Source organism: Notechis scutatus, chromosome 1 (genome assembly GCF_049901735.1).
Source record: "Notechis scutatus isolate UNSWTSFEM ecotype Mainland chromosome 1, rNotScu1.2, whole genome shotgun sequence".
Lineage (NCBI taxonomy): Eukaryota > Metazoa > Chordata > Lepidosauria > Squamata > Elapidae > Notechis > Notechis scutatus.
Genome location: NC_142009.1, coordinates 157,975,811 through 158,002,242, shown reverse-complemented (window position 1 = coordinate 158,002,242; position 26,432 = coordinate 157,975,811). Strand labels below are relative to the sequence as shown.

General features: G+C 38.3%; 2 protein-coding genes across 9 annotated transcripts in view; one reads left to right on the top strand and one right to left on the bottom strand.

Moving 5' to 3' along the window:
* Window positions 1-919: 919 nt before the first annotated feature.
* On the bottom strand, window positions 920-15,744 carry PAQR8 (progestin and adipoQ receptor family member 8). 6 transcript variants are annotated; one of them, XM_087949164.1, is made up of 3 exons: window positions 15,725-15,744; window positions 7,224-7,328; window positions 920-5,824 (listed from the first exon to the last, which is right to left on the bottom strand). In XM_087949164.1, exon 3 carries the CDS (start codon window positions 5,811-5,813, stop codon window positions 4,752-4,754), a length of 1,062 nt encoding a protein of 353 aa, XP_087805290.1. In that variant the 5' UTR covers window positions 5,814-5,824; window positions 7,224-7,328; window positions 15,725-15,744; the 3' UTR covers window positions 920-4,751. The 6 variants fall into 6 exon arrangements, with proteins under 6 accessions (XP_087805290.1, XP_087805292.1, XP_026538324.1 ...); XM_087949166.1 differs by having other exon boundaries at window positions 7,236-7,328; XM_026682539.2 differs by lacking the exon at window positions 15,725-15,744 and adding an exon at window positions 15,227-15,364.
* Window positions 15,642-26,432, top strand: part of MCM3 (minichromosome maintenance complex component 3) — a 53,315-nt gene continuing 42,524 nt past the window's right edge. The window contains exon 1 of one of the 3 annotated variants that reach the window (XM_087949147.1): window positions 15,642-15,876. The gene's annotated coding sequence lies outside the window, so the exon portion shown is untranslated. Of the gene's footprint in view, window positions 15,877-18,710; window positions 18,927-22,158; window positions 22,184-26,432 lie in introns of those variants that run through there. The other 2 variants (XM_087949146.1, XM_087949148.1) reach the window with 2 other exon arrangements.

Genomic DNA, 26,432 nt, shown 5'->3' with positions numbered 1-26,432 from the left:
AACTGTCAAGTTGCAAGCTGCCAGCGGTCAGCAGAAGTAGCCTGCAGTACTGCATTCTAACCATTGCACCACCGCGGCTCTTATATATCTTACATTTTTGCACACCAATCACGATGTGTGTCCCACAGGATTCATAAAACTTTAAGAGGAGAGTCATTTGGAGTCATAGAAACTGTAACTATATGTATTATCATTTGTATGACTTATGAAAAAGCTGTGTTTTTTCAGAGGAGTAAAATTGAACAGGATTAGTCCACTCATAGGACAGTGGGAAAATATTAAAAGATAAAATTAGCAGAAAACATTTATATTGTTTTCAAGAGCAGATCTTGGTATGGAAATTACAAAATTGGGAATTAGTTGGGAAAAGGCTTCATACAAGCCTGAGAGAAAAATTAGTGAGAAAATCACAGTAAATCTATGTCTTTAATGTATTGTTACATGTTCTGAACTCTCACAATAGCCGTATTACAAAATTAGATGTGTGGTATTATGTGAAATGTGAAGGCACTTTGGGTGTGGGTTTCCACAACATGTTAAGCTAAAATATAATTTATGGCTCAGTGTCCTGCAAAAAGTACCCAGTATGGTTTCAGTGCATTGTGCAAATTTCTAAACTCGACTAATTCAATCATTCCTGGTTGCTTTAGCCACAATAATATTCTGTTATTAAAAACACAATGAGATTGTTTAATGCAATAGGAAAATATCATTGTCGCTCACTTGAATATTTACTCAATTCTAACACTTTCTGATGGATTGTAGTTTGATTTCTGAGGTCTCCACAGGGGAAACGGTGCAATAGGGATATATTAGTTTGTACTTATTGTTGTAATAATTACATCTATCAGAACCTTGAATGAAAATGGCATTTTTAACATGCTACAAGCATTAAATGCAGACCATATCTGCAGAAGGATGAGGGTTTTCTCCAAGACAATTTTTTACTCTCCCTTAATCTTGCGAATCATACAGAAGCCATATTTTGATATATAAACAGTTTGATATAAATAAATTTCACATAAAACATCAATTTCTTAAACTTTACTTAAGATATCCTCTTCCTACTCCACACTTCAACAGTTTATAACACAGTACAGTTTTTCAAATGTTCTCAACAATGCAGATTTCAGGAATTTAATACAGAAGTTGTTCATATAATTCTAAAACTAACACTTTAAAAAAAAAGAAAATTAAAAAAAACTGTTATCATTTAATTTTAGTAACAAATAATGCCTATCTTAAAATATATCTTTTTAAAACTGCCTCTGAAAGATATAAACATCCAAGGCACACTTGAAAACATCACATATTATTTGAAGTATTGGAAATAACATGTAAGCCTGCTACCACAATGTTTGGATGTCAAATCCGAATAAAACTGAAGTTAACAACTGCAAAATAGGCATGAGCCTGCAGAGAGCAAAGGCTAGTTTTATTTAAAAAAATGTTCATAATAATAAATTGGGTTTGTATTTGCAATTTTTGTCATTAAAACTAGACTAGCCTTGCCCAACCTACTGTTCTCTGCGTATTCTAGATTTCAACTGCCAGAATCTAAAACCAGCCAGATCACACCACTTTGGAATGAAAAAGCAATAATTAGAAAAAAGTTGCTTTAGATCCATGTAGCTGTAAAATAAAACCAGCAAAGCTGTCTTAAATTCTCTCAAAATGGAATGTGGCTGCTTCAGGAGTGCTTTATGTGATCTCTGCATCACTGGCGGAGGAAACAAAGGAAAGTAGTTGTGCAAGCATAAGTGTGCAAAATCAGTCAGGATTAGCTCCTGAAATAGCTGCATGGACCTTTTTCAAGACATGGCTGCTTTAACTATTTGAAAAGGTGCTCTTCTTATACATTCTGAACCAAGTCTTTGAAATGTGTGCTAAAAACCAGTCCTTTTATTCATCAATTTGTTTCTAATAACACATTCACCTGTATATACCAGTGGTGGCTAACCTTTTTCAGCTCCTGTGCTGATAATTATGCATGCGGTCCTGCAGTTGCGCTCGCGTGCCAGTACCCAGAAGGCAATGCGTGCTAGGCCCCCCCACACCTCCTGCGCATGTGCATTTGACCCTTGCACGCTGCGCATCTCTGCGCATGCACACATCTCCCACACCCCCATGCATGCGCGCCAGATACCCAACAATCAGCTGTTGGGTGGCAGCGGTGTGCGCACATGCACAGTGGGGCTCTTCCGGGCGAGCTCTCGTGTGCCGGCAGAGATGGTTCAGCGTGCCACTTCCGGCATGCATGCCATAGGTTCACCAACACGGGTATATACAGAACTAGCAGTAAAAGGTTCTGGAAATTATCAGATATATGAAAAAGTCTGAAGGACAATTTCAAGAAACTTAGTACACAGCATTTTTTTCTTAAATACATACATTCTAAGAGTGCTTGCAGATTTAAAATTATATTTGAGGGATCTCTGCAGTTTGACTAATGCTGGTTATAATACACATTTTACAATGGATTAAATTAGAGTCGCTTAAAATTTTTAATGTCACCTTGTAAGCAACCAAGTTACAGATACATGTTTAATGAGAACTGTTGTGAAACAAAGATATCACTTATGAAGTCACAGAAAATAATGCAAATTAGTTCATAGTAAGAATAACGTATGTTCTACGGGGGGGAAAAAAACACTCTGTTTATTGACTTAATGAAAACTATCTCTGCTGAGTAACAACCTAAGTAAAATTCTCAAAGCCATTCCAGCTATTAGAAAAATATTCGTTGATTATTCCACTAGGTGGTGGTATAAAGTCACTAAGAATTTTCATGTAGCCCATCAGATTTAATTGATGGACTTATGTCATTTTCTTCCTATAGTTTATTTATATCAAGGTTGTCATACTCGCGGCCTGTGGGCTGGATGTGTCATGTGCTGGCCATGCCCCTGCCCAGGAGAAAAAAGTCCTGATACGTCATGCGATGCTGTGAGTTTGACACTCCCGGTTTATGTAGTCTTAACAAAAATTTTCATTGTTTATGTTGGCAGAAAATGGTTTAAATTTCTTGTGACTGAATCCATTTGTAATACTTAAACATTTGTATTATTATTGTTTTTGTTGAAACCAACTTGGATTGCACTTGTCTTTGTATGGGAAACTATAATTAGAATTCTGAGTGTACCATTGCCAGACTGCAAATGGGGTTACCCATTGTCATGTATGTCCACAACATGCAAAATGATTCCCGTTTCCCAGCACCATCAGAAACCAAGTTTGGCACACACCTTTCAATTATACGCTGGTCTGCTATGTGCAAAGAACATTTTACAGGAAACAACAGTAAATAAATAAAACATTCCACAGCTGCAATTTCTGTTTGGGTATGGTGTTTGTGTTTGGAAGAGAGGAAATAAAAGTTTAGTAGTTAAATGCCACACGGGACTCAAAGCACAACCCAACTGGACCCCTACTGATGAAAAGCACAAATAAATTGTTCAGGAAAATGTGTTGCTGGTACTATGGCATGGTACTTGTCCATGTAATACTTTTTTACAATCAATCTGCTCCTTCTCTAATTATTTAACTTGGTGCTCAAAAGGGAAGAAGTACTGTACCCTTATCTTGGTTGTCAGAATAACATTCAGGTTGTAAAAGTCCTGAATGGCTTTGTTTGAGTGACATGATGATACCTAAAATCAAGAAGGGACCAGAAAAACTAACATTTTGACAATAATATGAGTGAAGGCATGCAGAAATGAATTAGGAAGAAAAGAGACTTTATAGACAACAAACATGAAAAACACTAGTCCTATTTATAGTCATAGCTGCTAATCAGTGTTAAAATGGTAAAATAAGTGCCTTTGAGCGGCTCTATAAACCTTGAAAATAGCATGCTATTTTGATAGCAATGATAGTGCTATTTGTGTCCTGTATTTTCAGATTAGATCTGCATCAACATCATAAAACAACTCATGGAGAGGCTAGTAACTTCTGCTATTTTTGAGAATTCTTACCCTTCTCTGCTTCAGCTAGCCTGGGCTTGAATGATTAATAGGTGACAGCTACCAAATTATGACTGTTATTCTACCACCATACTATTTCTGAAGCTTACAATTCAGGGGAAGATTTAGCACTACTTGAGCTGTATGGTTATCAATGGTATCAAGGCCACAGCTAAAATAAAACGGACCAAATGAGATTATCAACATTATGTCAACCTTCACCACAATCTTTGCTCTAATCATCATTGAAGTAAACCTATGACTATTCTGTACCATTTCAGACTGCAAATAATGAGTCTTATGATTTAACTTGAAAAAAATTCCAACATATAAACTAGAGACTTTGACCCAATTTGTGAAGGAATCTTTTTCTCTTATGTGACCCTATCCCAGACATAATTCCAATTTCCCAATGTGATAAGAGCTTTATAAATGTGCAAGTCTATAGCAATCCTTTACTCTTCTAGTTAGTCATTAATATCTTCTTTCATATAATACAAATTTCTGTAAATAAATAAAAGTAAGATCATTTAGAAAAATCTGCCTTTATAACTCTTCAATTAAGTATCCCAAATGCCCTTTGCCCAGCAATAGGTACTGTTAGTAAAAATGTTTAGGGAATAAGGCATATTTAATAAATTAGTGCCTGCCTATAATCAATTCCTTGATTATAATTTATAAAGTAAAACTACTAGGTTAATTTACTTATATACAGTACTTGAATAAACTTCCCTCTTCCTAATTTTCTTCAAGCACATCAGGACTGAGCCCTGTTTCTATGTCAGTCTCTCAGGATGCCTTCATGGCCAGTTCCTCCTTGATTTTGCGCTGCAATAGGAGTGCAGTGATAGCACTGCAAGCAACTAAGCCAAAAAAGGAGCCACAAGCCAGGATGATGGAGAGAGATCCATGTCGCTTGAATAAGATTTCTTGCCTGGTCTTGTAATCCAAGAAGATGGCTTCCAATTGTGAGAGTGTGCAAATAGCAAGGAAGGTGTGAAAAATTTGATGGGCATGCCCAACAATATCACAGGATCCAGGGAAATACTTTTCAGGAACTGGACAAGAAAAGAAATAAGCACTAACTAGGAAGAAAAGTATCTGGAAGGTGTGATACCAAGCAGCCAATTCCTCACAGCCTTCAAGATGGCACATAATCACACGGTGCGCCACAGGACTGATGTCCAAGATAAATGCCAATCCCGCTGGGATCACCTGACACACTTTCCTCATGATGGGATAGGGGCGCCGGTAGCGGTACTTGGCATAGCAACAGCCAGCACACGAGAGCCATCCACAGAAAGCAGCTGCTGGCAAGAAGAAAAGCCAAAATCTGTCATACCAGGCTTGATCGGAGCTGTAGTAGAAATGGGCCAGGGCGCTTCCATATTGGTAGATGCTGACTCCAACATAATCCATAAAATAGAAAGTATAATGTGATATCTCTGACTTGGATTGCAAGAGATGAGCTAAGAGGCTACATGTCAGATATGTAACAGAGGAAAGGACAAAGATGAAGAGAGGTAAGGAGTGGATCTCCAGAGACAAGTCCTCTGCTTCAGCAAATGCATTAAATCTCAGCACCACGGCCAAAGCAGCCAGAAGATGAGTCCAAACATTAACAACCTCATTATGTTTTTGGAAGAGGCTGAGGAAATAATAGCGCCAATGTTGACCTGTGGGCCGATAGCCAGCTTGGATATAGGGTTCTCTGAAAAGTTGGGGCACATCGCATTCCTTAACTGTGCAAGGCATCTTGGGAAATCCTTCTTCTAGGAACTGAGGAAGTCGACGGAGTTGTTGTCCACTGATAGACAAAGTGCTGATCCGTTCCAGAATCGCTGTCATCATTTAGATGATTCCTGAAGTGATAAGAATGTGAACATGATTAATAAGAAGGAAAATTAAGAATACAGAGGCAAATATTTACAATCTCTATATGTCACCATGTTTAGAGAAACTATCAAAGTCAAGCCGTTTGGACAAACAACTGAAGAAACAAGGTGGCAATAAGGATGGTATGATGGGACTCAATAAGGATTCAAAAACTACATTCCCAGCTTCCATTTAAAAAAAGAAAAAGAAATGCTTATGGTCTCTTTCATGTTGTGTTGTATTACAGACTTGTATCTTAAATGAACATAAATGGATCTTATTGAACAGTCAAGCTGCCTTCCTTGCTTTTTACAAATTGATTTCCACTTATTGATCAAAATTAACATTGTTATTCCATTTTTTAAAGTTACAATTCCAAAAAGAATATTTGGATATATTACAACCACTGTAAAATTAATGTATTTGGGAAGTGTATAATTTAAGCCCATAATTTTAAGAAACAAAACTTCAAAAAATCATTACCATTTACATTTGTGACTGTTCCACCAAAAAAAAAAAAAAAGGAACCGCAGCCTGTTTCTAAATTTTGATTCAGGGAAAACACAACTAAAATTATTTCCATGAGAAAATAATGCCAGAGAAAGAGTCGAGTATAGAGGTATAAAGGGTCTTCAAACACAGTAACTTCAAATAATTTCCACCTCCACACCAAAAAAATTACTTCCAAAAGATAATAGGGTATTATATCATCAATCTCCCATTCTTACATAATAATTATAATGGTATCATAGTAGTAATTATGTAATAATTATCCAAAATAATTCTGCATTCCTAAATGTCAAAAACAAGTTTGGTGATAGCTAAAATGAAACAACATACGAAGTTTGAAATGTCAAGTTAGTACATTCAGTACAAGTAAATCACTGCAGAATTCAACATTCTAGGTCCAACTTCTGCTTCAAATACTTTTCAAGTACTTCCTATTTACCAAAAATGCATAGGTTGTATTGAATGTATTGAATCTCAGAGTCAGTAATGACTGGAGTAATGACTAATATGACTGTCTCAGAAAGAAAGTGATAGCTCTGCCAGATATCTCAGTGGCAAGCATGGAGGATAGATTCTTGTATTTCTAAAGCTTACACAAGGTGGCTTACACAATGTAACACCATATTTAAAACAAAAAATAAAAATAAAAACAATAAATACTAACAAAAAGAATCAAATAAATTAGTAAAGTACAATAGAACAAAATTTGGAAAAACAAAAAACAAACTATGTATTACTTGTTTACATCAAAGGAAATCTCACAATGATTTTTTAATATCCATTTGTTTTAAAGCTTTGTAATGCTGATCACCTTTCATATAGCCAATTTAATTCATTCAGTATTAAAAAACAAATTTTACAAATCTATATACATACGTGAAAACCTACTGGCACCAATGGAGAATTCTTCTTGGATAACAGCATATGGGACAATTTTTGCCTTGATCATTCTCCTCATGAGTTCACTTGGTCCATGTTGATCTTAAGAAGGGAACAAAACAAACTGACATGATTACTAAATACATATATGGGAACATACTGAGGCTGGCCCAGAGGATGCATTCTGACCACATGTTAAAAGTTCCTAAAGTGTTGGGAAGACTTGCTTTCAAATGCGGATTAAGAGGATTGCATCTGCTACACTCATCTCCCTTCAAATTAAAAAATTGCCATCGGGAATTTTAATAATCATGTTAACTCTAATTAAAAGCTGAGTTTAAAAAAACCAGAGACTAGCAGCATTTAGTTTAAGGAACATCTCTTTTTCTCTCATGTACTTATGAGGCTCTTTATATGATCAAAATACCAGTGTGATAAAACAAATTATATATAGTTAGGTTTACCCTAGATAGGCTGAAATCAAGGAGTTCCCATGTTTCCTCTTGCCCTCTTTTGTACTCTCACTCTGACAAAACAATAAACAGTTGAAGACACTTCAGTTAAATGTTCCTGTATATCACATTTATTTATCTGAATATGCATTATGGTTAGTTCTGTCTTTAACTAATGGCTTGTTTCGGAGAGATGTCCAAGTTCAATTAACAATTCTGTGTTTTTATACTAGACAGACTCAGCTTAATGATGTCATCAGGAGGAGTCTAACCCATCCTGGGCTCTCGCAGCAGCATGGAGGAGAAAAACAGACCAGGCCACAAAGGTGTAGCATTCTGATCCAAGATTTCACAAAAAGGAAGGCACTAAGGTAAAGTTTAAAAAAAGTGATTTTTTTAAATCTTGATTTTATTATTTTTACAAATAACTCCAGACAGCAAACATACCCAACACATTTTCCTCCTCTTACTTTTTCTTCAACAACCTGGTGAGGTGGGTTGGGCCAAGACAGAATGACTGCCCCAAAGTCACTCAACTGGCTTTGTACTATGACATCTTACTTCCAATCAGAGGGAATCATTTTACCATAGTTTTCCAATCACAGCACATTGACGGACATTAAAGAAATATACTAATATAACTCCACTCTATTTTTTGGTAATTTTCTGAGCAGGAATATCCATTACCTAAGCTATTTTTTTCTTATGCCAACCTATTTTTTATCTTTAGTCTTTTACTACAGTTAAAACAGAAAATGTTGTCTATTATACAGTACTCTCTGTAACTATTGAATCAGCAGTGACACCACATGGCAGACTTTAACCAATTCAGAAAGCTACACAGGAACAGCCTAGCTAGCATTTGAGTGGGAAACCACTTTGGGCAAGAGTAGGAAGTCAGGGGGGGAAAGTCTTGCAAGAAGGCAATGCATGATGACATGAACACTGAACAGATGTTTCCAGGTAAGTCAAGCTCAACTTGACTGAGGCTTCACTTTTTACTGAATTATACTGCATACCAAATACTTGTTCAAACTGGTAATCAAAGACATTTCTCAATAACATAAAATCTGGAGTGTTAATCCATTATCAGTTTCATATACTTCTATAGCCTAATGATGGTTAAGATGTGTTTCTTCATATATAACTGGCTTTGAACTCCTCCTGTCAACTTGGCTCTAGCGATCCTCACTCAGTAAGCTGAAGAAAGCTGGAGTCTACCAACAGGTACAACTTCTTCCACCTTACAGTAAATAAATATATCTGAGCTTATCTTAACATGATTCCAGGTATGTCTTTTTTCCCTCCCTCCCTCCCTCCCTTCCTTCCTTCCCATGAAATATTTTATTTATTCCTGAAGCATCCAAACTTCCTTATGCTCTTTGGTCTGTAATTTCTGGACCAGCAAGATGAATTTTCCAGTTACACAAATTTCAATTACAGCAACAACAGTAAACAACAGTAATTAATAATAAGCATCGTAATACCAGGATTGTAAATACTTTTTTTAATGAATAGAAAATAAGAGAAAGTTAACAAAACTCACAGATTCCTTCATGCCAGATTCCAGGCTACAGTACTGGAAAATAAGAACTTGCCTAATTTCAGCTGTCATGTGCCAATGATGAACAAAGCAAGAGGCAATTAACATTACAGAGAAAAAAATCCTTGGTCAGCATTTACTGTTCCATTCCACAAAGCTTTTATTCTCTTCTTTTCTGTGTGGGAGTAGCGTTTTGCTGAAAAGCTATATTCAGTTTAGAGGGCATGTATTTCAGCCTCAGTCCCAAACAACAGCATTTGTATGCAAGTTGCCTGGTAACTCAAATGCAAAAAAAAAAAAAAAGCAGCCAGGAAAGGATACTGTCTGGTGTACATAATTAGGAGTGTGTGGGAATTTTTTTAAAATCTTGAGGGTTTTTTTTAAATATTTCTTCAAGTACCCTTTTTTCCCTTTTTTACCACACTAAAATAGAGATTCTAAATAAACACATGTTGATTTTTCATTCCTGCAAAATTATTTCATAATGAACATTATTAACATTCTACATAAAAAGAGTTCTATATTTGTACAAACTGTGTCCCTTCAACACATTTTCATGCTATCATCCATGCTAATTAGAAGGAGGGACAGTAATGCAGCTCATAATCATTCACTCTTCTCTTTTCTTCTATAGATTCTGAATGCTGATGTTTGTGGCTCAGAATTTATCCATTTTTAATTTTTAAACTGTTCCCAAAATTTCCAGCTACCACTTCTCTATTTTTATAATTGGCATCTGGAATACTTTTCTCTCCTACTTTTAAAATAGCTCAAGGAGAAAAATAAATTTGAATTCAGGTAACGAATGCTTTCCTCTATTTCTTCTTTTTATATATAAGCCACCGCAAATATTTTAATTAAATTTTTTTTCCTGAGAAGGACTTCTAAATATTTTGTGTCACTCTAATCAGTAATATAAACATGACTAAAATAATATCCATAGTCAGCAAACTGAACAAGCTGACAATTTTTTTCTATGTATTTATTTTGATTTGAAAAATAAAGTCAATTTGAACTGTTTATGCTCTGCCCCTTTTCTATATACGCAGATACCTTCAATCAGAAGTACACACAGACACCTGAAAACAGAATCTGAATGACAATGACCACTCAATTATACATGGGTCATTTCAATAATTAACATGCAGAAGGATATTTCCAGATTTGCCTTTCACACAAGCGTCTAGGTTACATAATAGTGATTCCACTGTCCAATAGACTTAAGAGTGCTTGTTTTGCAAGGCCATCATAAACTGGCCTAAAAGATGGATTCAATTAGTAGTAGTGGCTCTGTTTGAAACAGGAAGATATTCTCTCTCAATATTGTTTGCTTTGCTTCAGATATCTATTTTACTTCTGCAGCTATGGACATAGTTAAAAAGCCCTCACACATTTGGTAAACATCGAGATTCAAACAGTAAATAAGCTTTGAATGGTTGCTTCAAGCTAAGCAAAGTACCCCTTCAAGACTCCTCACTATCCTAGCAACCAGCAATAAAAACCTAACAGTTATGGGTTGTCAGGTGTAAACAAACCAGACCTACACATATAGAGTTCTTCAAACTAGCTACTTTATTGTTCACTGCCTATTTCAAAAGAAACTCTCCAGGCTGGCGGCTTTGCCTGGGAAAGATTAGATAAGGCTCAAAGAAATTCAGGAGATGTCAGACATTGCCCTCTTGTTTTTATGTAATGAGTCCAGACTAATTCCCTGCTTGAGCCCTCCTCCCGACTGGGACAGCTGTTCTCCAACATCGGCACACATTATGCTCAGGTGCTAAATATTTAGACACCTACTATTTATTTAGTCATCCTATTTATATGGCTGCCCATCAGATTCTGAGTGACATACAATAAAAAGCTATAAAACAATATTATAAAAACAATCAACAATTAAAAAATATTAATTTATGATGAATTGGCAATCCAAGAACAATAAATTGCATCTCTCTTTACATTTTGAATATAGGGTGGCAACCTCCAGCTACAATAACGTCTTGCTTCCTTTTGAGTGAAAAAGAGCATTATTCTTATACAGTAAAAAACCTGCTTAATGTTTAGTAGTGTCACCAGGAGGCCAATAAAAATGCCCTGATGGATTCAGTTTTGTAAACGGAGTCTCCTGATCAGGGAATATAACAAGTGTCTCAATTCATATTCTATTCCTCCAAAAGGGAAAACAGGATTGCATATATTTCCTTCAATCTAACTAGAATTATTTCACTCTATTGACTAACTTTGTTTCTGAACACATAGCTTGTGTAATCAGTGAGCTGGAATTTGCCAAACAAATGAAAACAACTTACCTGTTTTGTTGTTCAATAATCAAATCCTAGACTGAACAGCGTTGGGAAACATTCTGATAATTAATGCCACCACCTAGCACTGAGGATGGAGCTTTCCATTTGTTTTTTTTTCTAGATGTATGGTTATTTTAAAAATCAGCTTATTTTAGGACATTTTTTATAATTCTGTAAGAAACAACCTGTGTGATGGGAAATTGTGTCAATGATATTTCATCATCCAGCCACTGAAACTTCAGCAAAAGAAAATAAGGAAAAGCCCAGCACCTCGTGCAGCTGAGGAAAGAATCCTTCCCCTATGTAGCTCAGAAAAGAAACACAAGTAGATAGATGACTCAAACATGCTCATTACAAAATGTATGGGGTTTTTTTTCATATAGCAAGAAAATATGCTCATAAAGATTATATTGCTTCTCAGTCTTTTAGCAAAGATCAAGTGTAGTGTATATCAATTAAATACCCTCTGGGGAGACAGGGAATGATGAACATGATGAAGTAGTGCTGAAGAGAATTTTCACAGAAGTTCATACCTTTTAATAGAACAAAAAGAAAACAAAACAAATATAAATGACCCCAAGAACTGGGGGTGGGGAAGGATTCTGAAAAATACAAGAAAACAGATGTAAAAAAAAGAGGGGTTGTGAAAAATACAAATGAGAGCAACGGTTCACTCGCCATTGTATTTCATCACAGGATTATGTAAAACTCATTCTGAGCCTCCAGAGAACAGGAAGGCGAGGTCTATACTGTATGCAGAACCAGTATAGCTAGCAAATGGGAAGCAAAGTATCTAACCTTTAATAAGCATGCTCTCAATCTCAACTTTACTTTTTATCTCTCTCCCTCCCTCTCCCTCTTTATCTATTCTAATCTAATTTAACCTGATCTATTATTTATCTCTCTATATCTCTCTATCATGTTGAGTCATTATTAATTCCTGGCAACTCCCTGGACTAATATCTGAAACTATCTTCACAAAGTTTTCAGAAGTGGTTTGCCCTTGGCCTGCTTCCTAGAGCTAAGGAAAAGTGACTAGCTCAAGGTCACGCAGCTTGCTTTGTGCCCGAGGCACAATTAGAATTTACACACTCGCATTTTCTAGCCTGGTGCCTTAACTCTCTCCCCAACTCTCCTACCTCAGCATAGACCCACTCTACCAAGAAAGCAACTGATTTGCTATGGTAAAACCTCAGCATTCTTTTCAAAGATTTTTATACACAATATTATATGGTAATTGTTTATAGTGGGGAAAATCCTGTTCCAGAAGTTTTACAGAATTTTAAAGAATATGGCAGAATTTTCAAGAATTAAGAAACTCTTAATATCCAAGCCAAACTCTATGCCTATTGTCCAAAACCTGCCCAACCACAAGAAGAAAAATTCTCATTTGGATGAATATAATTTTGTATTGTACTGAATAGGGAGTCCCATTTCCCAAGCTAGTATCTTTCCAGATGTTTAGAATTTCAATTCCCGAAATGTTCAACTTCCAACAAAGCTCCATGTTTTTCCTCTAATTTTACTTCTTATTATTCAGTCATTTGTTGGATAATTGAGACAAGCATATAGAATATAGCTTCATGTATTCTATGTCTAACAACCACTTCGCCCATCAATAATTATGTTTACATTGGGAAGTCAAAAATTAATCCAAGCTGAACTGTGGCATAGTAGTTGAGGGGATGGATTATGAGTGGGAATAAGATCCTAGTCTATCGTCAAATCTAGAAGCTTCCTAAGTAACTTTGGAACAGTCACACATCCTAGACGACCCTAATTCATGGATTGTTATGGGGAAAAACAGAACGAGGGAACCCTATAGTATGTATGACACATTGACCTACAAAATAAAGGCAAGATATACCATAAATTAAAGTAATAAATAAGCTATAAGAGATTCAGGACCAAACAGGAACTCAGGTTTAGATTATATAGAGCCTCAGTGATGCAGTGGTTGGAGTGTTGTACTGCAGGCCACTTCTGCTGACTACCGTCTGCCTGGCAGTCCAAACCCCATCAGACTCAAGGTTGACTCAGCCTTCCATCCTTTCAAGGTGGGTAAAATGAGGACCCAGATTGTTGGGGGCAATATGCTAACTCCTAATTGCTTAGGAAGGGCTGTAAAGCACTATATAGCTGTATATAAGTGTAAGTGCTATTGCTATTGCTATATACTAAAGGACAAAAAATTACTAGAAGTCAGTCAAAAAAATTAGCAGTAGTTTTCTACAATCGTAAAAGAGTGGAACAGTATAACTGTATTTAACTAATAGGATGAATAAATTGCTTTTCTGTACATGAGTAAACCTCCAAGTTATTCTTTTCTTTTAAAAAAGAGTAATATCCCAACACAATATTTTTTAAAAATCCCCCAAATCCCCAAACATCGCAGGTTATTAAAAGGAATTCATTTTCTCAGGAGCTAGATTTTTGAACCAACTCAGTTCTAATACAGAACACAAAACAAACAAACAAACAAACAAACAGGAGTACATGAACTGATCCTGCCTCTCAGCAAAAATCCACCCCTTTGGTGGCAACTTATTTCCAATACCAGGTTGGATGCCTAACTAGCTGAGATCACTTCATTGTCTTTAAGTTGTTCCCAAAAACACACCAACAGCCATTTACAATTGTTTAAATTACCCTCACTTTGGATTTTGTTGGAAGGAACAACTCTTATCCTTTTACCTGTCACCAAGCACCCATCATTGAATTTCCAAGGCCAGTTTAGTATAGTACTTAAGGCACAGAGCTAGAAATCAGATACTGCGAGTTCTAAGTGTCAGCCGAATCTCTCTCTCAGTTCTGTGAAGACAACAATGGCAATCCACTTCTAAAATTTTGATAAGAAAACTGCAGAGACTTGTCAGGGGGCATTTCTGTGGCTAATGAACTAAAAGGAAGAACGACGAAGGAAAAATTCCTACCAAGGCTACATCGCTCATCTCCACCAGGGTCATTCAAGAAGTCCTTCTCTTATAGTACTATTCTGAGCAGAAATTATCACAGCTCTGAGAAGCAGTAAATCATACTATGCAAACGACACTTCGAAAGGATTTCCTCCAACATGCCCACCAGTGTGATTGCAAAGCCTCCTTGCAGTTCTCAACTCTGAATTCTGATTTCCACTAAGTTGTTCGGGACCCGTCACGGCGAAGCTGAGGGAAAGGAGGGTTCATCCGCTGAGGCTGGGTTCTCCACTCAGTCCAGCAGACCAAATCGCCCAAAGGAAAACGAGGATTTCCCCCGTTTCCCCGTATTTACTCTGTGGGCTGCCAGATTCTTCATTATCCCAAACCGTTACAAGAAGTACTTGTAAGCAACACATCACAGTTGGAAGATGTAGCGGCATAACGTCACCGCCGCCCACGAATCCAAGACACAAACAAAACACACGCGGGCCCGCGCGCATACACTCTCTCTCTCTCTCTCTCTCTCACCCAGAAAGACAAGTCTGCCGGTAAGAAAACAGGCAAGGATCTTTTGCAACGGACCAGCATGAGGGGTCTTCTTTCAAACAGGAGTTAATTTATTTGGGGGAGGGGAATTGAAACAGGCTTGGGAGTTCAAATGGCAGTGAGCTTGTTGCTCCGGCTTCAGGAGCGACAGGGGAAAGAAACCTGCACACTCTCCGAAGCTCTGCCTCCAAAGCTACCGGGGCAAATGTAATGCAACCAAAATCCCGGTTCACACACTCACTGAAAAGTACCCCAGGAGAAGCAGCGGTGTCACGGGCGCTTCAGGTCAGATGACTCGCCATCTCCTGTCGGGGCGACGGATGGACGGAGATTCGTGCTCCAGGCGCTTCATTCAAGTCTTCCGTTCCCGTTTCAGCGCCAGGCTGTTTGTTCCACCCTCGCCAGACGCAGCGGCGATTCTGGACAAAACAGGCCCTGCGCTTGCTCCGGAGGAGGAAAGGCGAGGCAAGCGCCTCTCTCTGACTCCCTTCCTAGTTCTTGCAGGGATGCGGCGGGGACTCGGGTCTCGGGGCCTTGCACGGCCGCCCGGGTATCTGGGCTGCGCCGCGTTGCGTTACTCTGCACACCGACTCCTCCCACCCTCCTCCCGATAGTTGCTCCCCAGTCCGCGAAGAAAAGGAAGGCGAGGGACGCTCGGAATTGCCACCTGCACCGCCCGCCACGCGCGACGAGACCGCCCCGCCCCTGCCTCACCTGTCCCTTTTGTCGAATCTCATACCTGCAGGTTCGCTGTCACCTGGCCCGGCACCACTCCGCTGAGAAGTTCGCTAAACGGCGACCTGCGGATGCCTGGAGTTCTCGCGTTCAGAGGCCTATCTGGGTGAAATCAGCGGTAGAGGGGGATTTATAGAGCCAAGCTGTATATGATAGGTATAGTGACCATGTCCTTTATTATAAAGGATAGTCCTGTCTTTCAGAAAGCAGTCTTTTAGATTTATTTGTTTCTCCAAAAGCAACATTTGCCCTTTATTTTTGTCATTTAACTTTTACAGTATACAGGGTACTACTTAATGCAGTCTTTCCCATTCATGTGAAGGATTCTGAAATTGAATTGTCTTTTTAAAACAAATGTACACATACTCTTTGACTCTACATATTTATGCTACGATATGGGTTTTTGCACAGTTTTTTCTTGAATTAGCTGTTGAATTTTCCTTTGTGAAGAAAAGGTACAAATATAAACAATTAGATTTTTCACTATTACGAACTGCTTTTCAGATTTGCCCCCTTTTCAGGTTGTCCTTTACTTTTTTCCAAGAAAATATGGTCACCATAATTATAGGAGGTTAGAAGGCTCTTCATTGTGAAGTATGTAACACATAGTAGGTGTGATTGGGTACTAGTACACCATGGATTAATTATCACTCTAAAATTCTATAATCATATGGGGGGAGAGAAAGAAAGAAAGAAAAAGAAAGAAAGAATGAAAGAATTTGAACTAGTGGTTAAGGCATCAGACTGAAACAGGGAGACAATGACTTCTAGTCCCACATTAGGGATGAAAGCTGGTTCTCTCAGAAGTGGTTTCCCAGTGTCTCCCACCTAGGCTGACAGAAAGTGATTAACCCAAGGTCATCAAGCTGGCTTGGTGACCAATATGGGATTAGATAGAACTAAAACAAACCTGCATGCCTACTTAGAGGACCATTATCAACATTTTGCAGTCATGTGGAGGGAAATGTGAGAGCTGCATACTGACACATAGTCTTCCACAGACACAAGTAGATTAGAAAAACATTCACCTTGGCACAGTAAAACTTGATTGTCATGCATGGTGGGGCATTTGAAATAGTCACATGTTTACTCTTTCATTACCCTGTTGTGTGCCGCTTGTATTTTTCCACAGTTAAATCTTCAATAGCCCCTATTGTATGTTTCCAAATATCTTTTCAAATCTATTGTGTAAGCTCTGTGACAATAATCAGCAATCATCAGCATTGAAAGACCCACAGGGAGGAAGAATACCATGACTATCCAAGCCTTTGATCTTTTATTAGACCTTCAATATCTTTTTAATGAATCTATATTTTAATTTCACAGGAGCATGTGTGAAAAATCCTGAAATAAAATTATTTCATGATTTTAAAAAAATATCTTTGTTCGGGATGTGGAAGGTGGAGAGGTAGTATCATTGTCTTCCACTGCTAAAAATATAATTCTACTTTTTAATCATTCATTTCCTTTAGCTATGGAAAAAACAATATTGGGGCAAGTAATGCTGAAATATGGAAATGTGGAAATGAACCAATTTTTAGCATAACAGGAGTAACTGCCAAAAGTAAGGCTGACGTTCCTTCCTAGGTTGTGACATAGCTGCTTACCTTTGGAGTTCCCAGGTAGAGCATTCTAATGTATTATGTGGGTTGCTGAGCACCTATTTATAATTATGATTTTAATTTTGTTTAGTATACAATGCCCAGAATTGCAACTATTTGAGTTGGGTGGCCATGCCAATCTCATAAATAAATAAATCTTCCAATTGTATACAGTTTTCTTGTCTATGTTGAGCTATTTACATAACAGAAGCTTAAGAGCTTCCTTGAGTTGCCTATGATTTCACAAACATGTCCACATAATTGGCAACTGGGCAGGTTTGCCCATTATATCTTGGCTATTTTCAACTTCTAATCTTGCCTGCACCATCATCCCCCCCAAGATTTCCTGATATGATCCTGCTTGGCTTTTTCAGGGTCATCGAAGTTGGTAGATACTGTTTTCATAAAATATGAACAATATTGAGATGCCATTACATGTCCCATCCTTCACATGGGGCCCTCTTTAACATAAAGGATATCCTACAATGTGAGATCTTAGCATCTATTCTTACATTTAAAACCTTATGGATTTGTCTTGTGCTGCCAGTCATTCTTTCTCAGCCATAGGAAGGGGGACAAAGGCAAATCATTTCTGAAATCTTGCCCCAAAAACTGCAGGAATTTGTCCAGGCAGTCTCAGGAATTACAGACTTTAAAGCACAAAAAATAAATAAACTAAAAATTGGTTTGGAGTACTTAAGTAGGTGTCAACAAGTAACCAACTTTAGATAATCTTAGAAGGATAAGATAGAATAGGGTAGAACAGAACAGAATTCTTTATTGTCCAAGTGGAATTGGACACACAAAATTTTTGTCTCCAGTGCCTAAGACAAACAGTTATAGAGGTACAAATGACAGACTCAATAATTCCTCTTTAGAATTATATCAGCAGCTTCTTGGGCAGTTTGAGCTTTTCGAATTGGTGCAGAAAGAACATTCTTTATTGTGGTATTTTGATGACATTTTTGATGTTAGGTGTCCATTTCAAGTCTTGGGAGATTACAGAACCCAGAACCTTGATGGTCTCTATTGTTGGTATTGTGTTTAGTATTGTAAGAGGTGGTAGAATAGAAGGACTCCTCCTAAAATATATTATACTTTCTACAGTTTGTTCATGATTGTACTGCCTGCACCACAGGGCCAGTTGTTCAACTTCCAATCTGTATGGAGATTCATCGTCATCTCAAGTGAGACCAATGACTGTTGTATCATCTGCAAACTTCAGTACTTTAACAGAGGGATCCTTTGAAATGCAGTCATTGGTATAGAGAGAAAAGAGTAATGGAGAGAACACATAGCCCTGGGGACTACCTGTGCTAATTGTACAGGCATCACCTGATGCTTCTTATCTGTTAGAAAGCTTATAATCCACTTACAGGTGTGGTCAGGCACAGCTAGCTGAGTCAGTTTAGTGAGAAGAATATCCCGAATGATGGTTTTGAATGCCGGGCTGAAGTCTACAAAAAGGAGCCTGGCAAAGGCCCTTGGAGATTCAAGATGTTGTAAGATGTAGTGCAGTTCAATATTAACAGCAGCATCTGCCGATCTATTTGCTTGGAAGGCAATTTGCAAGAGGTTTAACAGCAGATCCGTGAAAATTTCCAGGTGAGCCAGCACTAACTTTTTGAAGGTTTTCATAACTACAGATGTCAGAGCAACCAGAAATGAGGAATTGTTGACCTGGCTTAATACTAGGACTACAGGCTAGACTGGAAAGTTGACAAAAATTCCTGGAAGTCAAAGACAAATGCTCTCTGTAACAGATCATTTCTGTGACTCAGCAGGGTGTTACCTTTGCCTTCTTATCCGCTCTAAAATCTTGCTTGCAAAGGGTGTGTTGTTCTTATCATTCCTTGACTATTACTTACTATAAGGATGTTCTTGCATTAGTTATTTTTCCAACAAAATTGAATAAATCCAATAATCAGGACTCTTATAACTACAATGACATTTCTGTGGCATCTACTCAGGCAGGCAGCTGTCAGCCTTCCTTAGTTTTACTATGATTTAGAAAATTACATTAGGTCTTTATTGCAGAAATTATTCAATTCACAAACAATTTTTGAATGTTTCAAATATCCTGTTTGCCATTTGAATTTCCTATTTTTGAGTGTTGGAAAGTCAACTATCTCTGACAAGTCTGTCTTTTATAATTTCCCTATTTGATGCCTGGGAGACCTGCCACAATCTCTACAGTAGTATAATTTTTGGCCCTTGGGTATGAGTGCTGGGATTCACAACCCAAAAATGGATTGGCCACATCCTTTCCAATCCTCATCTTTCCATCTAAACCCTTTCATTCCTTTTTGTTAATCTGTTGTCCGTTAGCCAGTTACAAGGTCAACCAACAATCACAATCATTTCAACTAAAGATCATACAACTTGACTCTAAACCATTTGTTTTTTCTAACTTTTAGTTAGCTCCTTAGTTTTAGTTTCATAATTTAGTTTCTTAGTTTTAATTATTTTTAGTTCCTTTGTTCCTTATTATTATGATTCCATATTGATAGATCTGTTCATCTTGCACCAACAGGCAGGAGATGGCTAAATAAGGAACTTAGATGTATGGTCTTGTGATTATCTTGATTAATTGAAATTATATTTTGATACCAGGCTATTGTACATTCCTCTGAAAAAAGGTCCATAGCCTATATATCTAATCCATGATTAGATCAAATTTTCTTATTAGCCCTATAGCCTGGAGTTCTGCATAATTTGATGGGAGAAAAGGTCATACTTCACCCTCGAGTTCAAGTGCAGGCTGACCTCCAAAATACGAAGAGTAGAGAATAGGACAAATTAGTGGCAAAATAAGGCAAGATTTAAAAATTAAATTGACTTTTTATCATATTAAAAAGTATAATAGCAATAGCACTTAGACTTATATAGCGCTTTATAGTACTTTATAGCCCTCTATAAGTGGTTTACAGAGTCAGCATATTGCCCCCAACAATCTGGGTCCTCATTTTACCCACCTCAGAAGGATGGAAGGCTGAGTCAATCTTGTGCCTGGTGGGATTAGATCTGCCAAATTGCAGTAGGAGTAGCTTGCAGTACTGCACTCTACCCATTGCGCCACCGAGGCTCCATCCATAATACCCCAGCTTTGGAGGAAAGATCTAGGGCAGTGATGGCTAACCTTTTCAACACCAAGTGCCCAAAGCGTGCATGCGCACACTCCCAAAATGCAATGCTCGGGCACCCCGAGCATAGACCGTGCCCCATGCATGCGCCCCACCCCCACGCATGCGTGCATGACCCCCGCATGTGTGCTTCATCCCTCCCATGCATGCATACATGTCCCCGTGCAACCCCCGCACATGCATGACAGACCCGAAGACCAATTGGCCAGCGGGAAGCACACGCATACATGCGCAGCAGAAATGAGCTGTGGCAATGGCTCATATGTTCAGAGAGAGGGCTCTATGTGCTACCTCTGGCATGCCATAGGTTCGCCATCACAGATCTAGGGGCTGTACACAAAAAGTTCATGGGGCATATCAAGAAAGCAGAAAGTATAGGGCTGTGATGGCAAACCTTTTCAAGCACTGAGTGCCCAAACTGGAACGTGCATGCATGCACATGCATGTGCAGGTGCCAAGCACCGGAAACCCGAAGACCAGCTGGCCAGTGTGTGCATGCCTGTTTTTTGGCCATTTCCAGGCCATTTTTGGGGTCATTTTTGGCCATGTTCTGGCTATTTTGGGACTATTTTGGGGGGCATTTTCAGGCTGATTTTTGGTAGGAAAAATGGTCTGGAAACAGCCTGGAAAAAGCCCCAAAAGTGTCCTGTTTTTTGGCCATTTTCCGGTTCTCCATCACCCGCAAAGTCCAGCTGGCTGGTGCACATGTGTGTTGCAGAAACCAGAAGAGCAGCTGGCAATGGCGCTTGTGCCCACAGAGAGGGCTCTACGTGCCACCTGTGGCACGCATGCCATAGGTTCGCCATCACGGGTATAGGGCAAACTAGAAACTTGCTGAGCTGTCCTCTTTCCACTAGAAAAACAATATTTAAAATTGGAAAGAAAATTTACTTAATTTCTGATTAAGAAAGCATGGGTGGCGGCATAAAAAAACTGTATGTGAGAGGCTTTTGCATGACAAAGGCTATGAAAAGATAGCTGCTTTTCACGAGATAGATTATAATAATTTCCTGACTATCCTCTGCTATGCCAGCAGCTTTTCAATATTGGGATAATACTTTCTATTATTCTCATCTATTTACTATTTTCATCTGGGTTTTTTTCCCCCAAGGGTGTGGTGTTTTTTGTACATATTTTATAGCTCCAGATTTTTGGCATGCTCTGTCCAACAACTTTGGAGTGCTGCACTTCCTCCTTCTCTGTATCTTTTCATCTCAGATAGGATTTTTTGAAACTGAATTTGGTTCTCAGCAGTGCCATTCTGATCTGTCAAATGTCACACACAATTTACAAGAACAAAGTCCCAAATTATTCCAAGAGGTAGGCAACATACAGCCTGGACTCCCATATTACTCCGGCTCTTCTGAATTTAAAAAGGGGAGATCTAGAGTATTGATTCCATAGTAATTTGTACCACGAATGTCCCTCGGTAGAAAAGATTTCCAGTTTCATCTTGAAAACTGCTTTCCTTGGCAAAAAGAAGAAAAGGGAAATTCTGTTCTTTCAAATATCATCTGAATCTCATATGATAACCAGACAGGCAGAGAAAAAGCAGAAGCAAGAATGTTATGATGTACCACAAGGATACTCCATTTAAAATTACTAACTATGCTTCCAGCCAAGGCTTTAATGGTGTGACTGTCTTCATGAGTGCGATCAGAAGAAAAGGAGTTGGGCATTCTGATACAAATCAGTATTTATTGCAAAATTTACTAGACTGTGAGTAAAAAGAGAAGCACTATTTTTACTCCAAATATTGTTTCATGATGGTTTATGACTCCTCTTATGTGAAACTTAAACATAACACTGATCTGTAAAAGCATGGAAGCAATTAATTAATTCAATTTATATAGCTAACCATTTCCACTTTTACAGTATGTGACTCTAGCAGAATCTACTTTTTAGATTATGGAGGGTCTCTGCCTATGTAGTTGAACTTCATATGGTAATAATAGAAGCTATGTACTTTATTTGAAAACGGAATCAGAGTAGAATTTATTGAATCCAGGAAGATGAGATATCTGGTTACAATACTGCCAATCTTAAATCCAGAAAGGAACTCTCAGCTAAATAAAAATGAGCAGAGTATTTACTTGTCTGAGAACATCAATAGCAGAAGAGAGTCAAGATAGTCAATACAGATGCATAGGGAGGGAAGGAGGGAAGGAAGGATGTTACTTTAATTTTTCACTTTTGATTCAGTTTCTCAATTTCTCAATAGAGTTGAGAAATATTTTGGTTGATACTAAAAAAATCCAATTCATCATTATGAAGAAGTTACACCATGACTATGTCTTTGATCAGCTTATGCCTACGTATAGTATATTTTCAACTTTGCCCAGCCTTCATTCATTGCAATATGTTGGGACAGCAATTTTCTGCATCCTGGCTGAGATTCTGAGAATTCCGGTCTCAATTCATCCAGGCCAAGGAGCCTTGGATTGGAAAAAAAACCATGTAGTCTCGTGGTGACGAACATATGGCACGCGTGCCGGAAGTGGCATACAGAGTCATTACTGCCAGCACATGAGCACTCGCCCAGGAAAGATCTACTGCACATGTGCATGTGCCGACTGCCCGATAGCTGATTATGGGGTATCTGGTGCGTATGTGCGGGGGCGTGGTGCCGCACAGGAGACACTCGCGCATGCGCAGCATGCGAGGTGCGTGGGGGGTCGCACGCATGTGCAGAAGCACGCGTGGGTCACACGAGTTGCACCCACATGCGCAGGAGGCATGGGGAGGCCACGCGCATTGCCTTCTGGGTGATGGCACGTGAGCACGAGCAGGCAAGCACGCACACAATTATTGGCATGGGAGTCCAAAAAGGTTAGCCACCACTGGTGTACTCCAATGATTACCTTGGCAAGCCCTCTTTCAATTATAAAATCCATGCAGGATGAATGGCCATGTTATCTGTCTCCCACAATTGTTGAATCATTACTTTCATTCAGGGCTGCTAATCCGTCTACTTACTTCCACACCCTGTTATACAATATACAGAACAGCTCACTTATGCTGATGCAAACATTTGGGTCCCAACTTTTGTGCGTCTTGATTGATATGGCTGTTTTTAGTCTTAATGCTGAAGTTAATGCAGAATGTCATATCAGCATGAGAGCAAGATAATTTCTTTTCATAGGTTTACTTATCCAGGGTTCCTAAATTAAGAAATCTTAAAGTAGAACAGTTACTGTTCTAATTCTTTTCCTTTGTTTTACTTCTCTCTATTGAGTGGTGAATAAGGTTTAGACAGTTACTTGTTTTACGAATGTCCCAGGATATTGTTGCAAGATCCAGTCTGAGTCAGTCACCAGGACCAAAGATTTATTCTTCCAAGTTTTTGGGTTTGTGCTAAAGCTCATAATAAGGGGACTTCTTTCTCTCTGGAATATGTTATTTCTTTGCATGAGGAAATTTGCCACGATAGGAAACTGAAAACGACTACAATATAACTGATTCACTTTTCCCAAAGCATCCTTGGACATAAGAATAACAATAAGATAAGAATAGAAAGGACTGCAGAAAAATCACAGAATACAAAGACCTGCAAATAGAAGTAGAATGACTGTGGCAAAGAAAGTAAAGATGATACTAATAATGATTTGATGTCTTAGGTGCAATCCTGAAACATCAGGAGCACTATTAGCATTGACCAAATCCCCATCAGTCAATTGCAAAAGATAGTTTCACTTTGGAAAGCTTATATCCTGAGACAATATCTTTAGCACCATCAAACAACATTTTACTATCCTGGGTCCTTGGGAAGGATTCGATAGGTGGACAAAATTGCCAAATTCAGTGTAAACATTGATTCTCCAACCAATCAAAATAATGTATGCCCTCATTCTCAATGATTTTGGGAGATTCACTACAAAGAGAGTCCAATCTTTGTATTAATAAAAATTGGGTGACTGAACCTAATTACAGTGAGAAATCTCTGATATTATAACATTCTCAAGTAATTGGTTTTTTTAAATGCAGCCAATGTGGTTTAGAAAGCTTTCAGTCTGAGTAGGAAAATAGTGCATTTTCACCAAAAATTCATACTGTACTTCTGGATAGATCAATGTGGCTGAATCTCCAAATCATAGTGTAGACACAAAAATATCTCTGATTAATGTAATCATTAGAAATATGGTGCTCCAAACATTGTCTTATAATCACTAGTGGCTTTTAGTATTTAAAATTTTTAATATGCTTTTAATTTCATTTTTTCTTTTAATATTTTACCATACAGGGCCTTGGTGGCATTCATCACACCATGCAAATAAGTCATACAACTATATATTGTTCCTTTCTTGCCTCCCTGCTCCTTCCTCTTTTCTTGTCTCCTCTCCCACTTCCTTAATTCCTTTTCTTCCTCCCTCCCTCCCTTTCCTGTCACAGTTCTTTTATGTATACCCAAATCAATGGGCTCTAAAAATCAAGACCTACACAACCACACAGATCCTTATGCAACACACACACACACAGAGAGAGAGAGAGAGAGAGAAAGGCTACTCACTGATTACTACTCTGTTCTTTCCCACTCCTACTACATCTCTTACTACTACTTCAGTTACTACTCCTTGTGAATCCTACTCAGTGGTGGGATTCAAATTTTTTTACTGCTGGTTCTGTGGGCGTGGCTTGGTGGGAGTGGCAGGGGAAGGATACTGTAAAATCTCCAGTCAGAGGTGGTATTTGCCAGTTCTTCGAACTACTCAAAATTTCCACTACCGGTTCTCCAGAACTGGTGAGAACCTGCTGAATAACCCCTCTGGTCCTACTGCTAGAGAGCAGTATCTTTTTCTATCTACTTTAGGCTGTTATTCACACACCTACCCCCAGCTGCCTCTCTGCTTTTATACTCAACAATTGCTGAGTTGGCTAGGGAGAGGCCTTAAAGGGATAGCTGCTGGCCATTTGGTAGATAGCCTGTCCTCTCCATACCTCCCTCTGTTTCATTACCATTCTTTCTCCCTTCTTCCAGCATTCTTTTTTCCTTTCCTCCCTTCCTTCTTTGCACTGTTCCTCACTCTTCATCCTTCCTTCCATTTCTTCTTCACTGTTTTCCTTCCTTCCTTCCTTCCGTTCCTTCCTTCCTTCCTTCCTTTCTCTCTCCCTCCCTTTGTTCTCTTCTTCATTACTCTTTTCTTCCTTCTTTCTCACACTGTTTATTATACATAAATATATCGGATAACCTTTTTGTGTGAAAAAGAGTTTTTATTTGCAGAAATCTGGTGTAATGAAGAAATCAGTGGTATACTGATCTCTTGAGTATAAATTATGAAGAAAAAGTGAATGGGCCAATATGAGTTTAGTTCACATCCTCACTGAAACTCTGTTTTTGCAAATGCAGGGGGAAAAATAGGCTTTTTGAAAAACCCAGGGACAGAAAATTGCAGGGGGGCGGGCAAGAAAAAGGATGTGTGAGTTTTATAATCAGGCCACCATTAGTCACCCAAACCACAGTCTAATTGAGAAACAATGGGATGAAGAAACCTTAGTTTTGCTACCTGCTTCTTAGTATTTTATCTCTGTCCATCTGTTTCTGTTTCTCAGTGCTGCGTTAGGTGGCCAGTCCATCCTAGCAATTTATTTTTTATTCCATTTGATCTGTCCTGTCTTTTGCTATTTATTCATTCTTTTCTTTATTTCACCAGTCTTGCTTGTTCTAAAACATATTCATTTATTAACCTACAGTTTTATTCAAGTGAGTACTTGCCAAGTAAAGTCAATTGTTGTTTATCCTTCTCAAATAATTATCTAGAAATCACTGAAACCATTCTCCATTCCAATTTGTCCTTCCTTTGCTATCCTATTTATATTTTAGTTGACTGCCTTGTTTCCCCATATTATTTCCCCAAAACTTGTCACCTTCTATCCCTACCATTTTTTTTATAAATTTTATTTGAGTTTTTACAAAACAATACATAAAATATCTTTTTTTGAGAATAGCATGATCCCAGGTTATCACTTCTCC

Bases quoted from the DNA above. Each gene is read 5' to 3' on its own strand.
- PAQR8 (XM_087949164.1), bottom strand. From the start codon at position 5,813: ATGATGACAGCGATTCTGGAACGGATCAGCACTTTGTCTATCAGTGGA.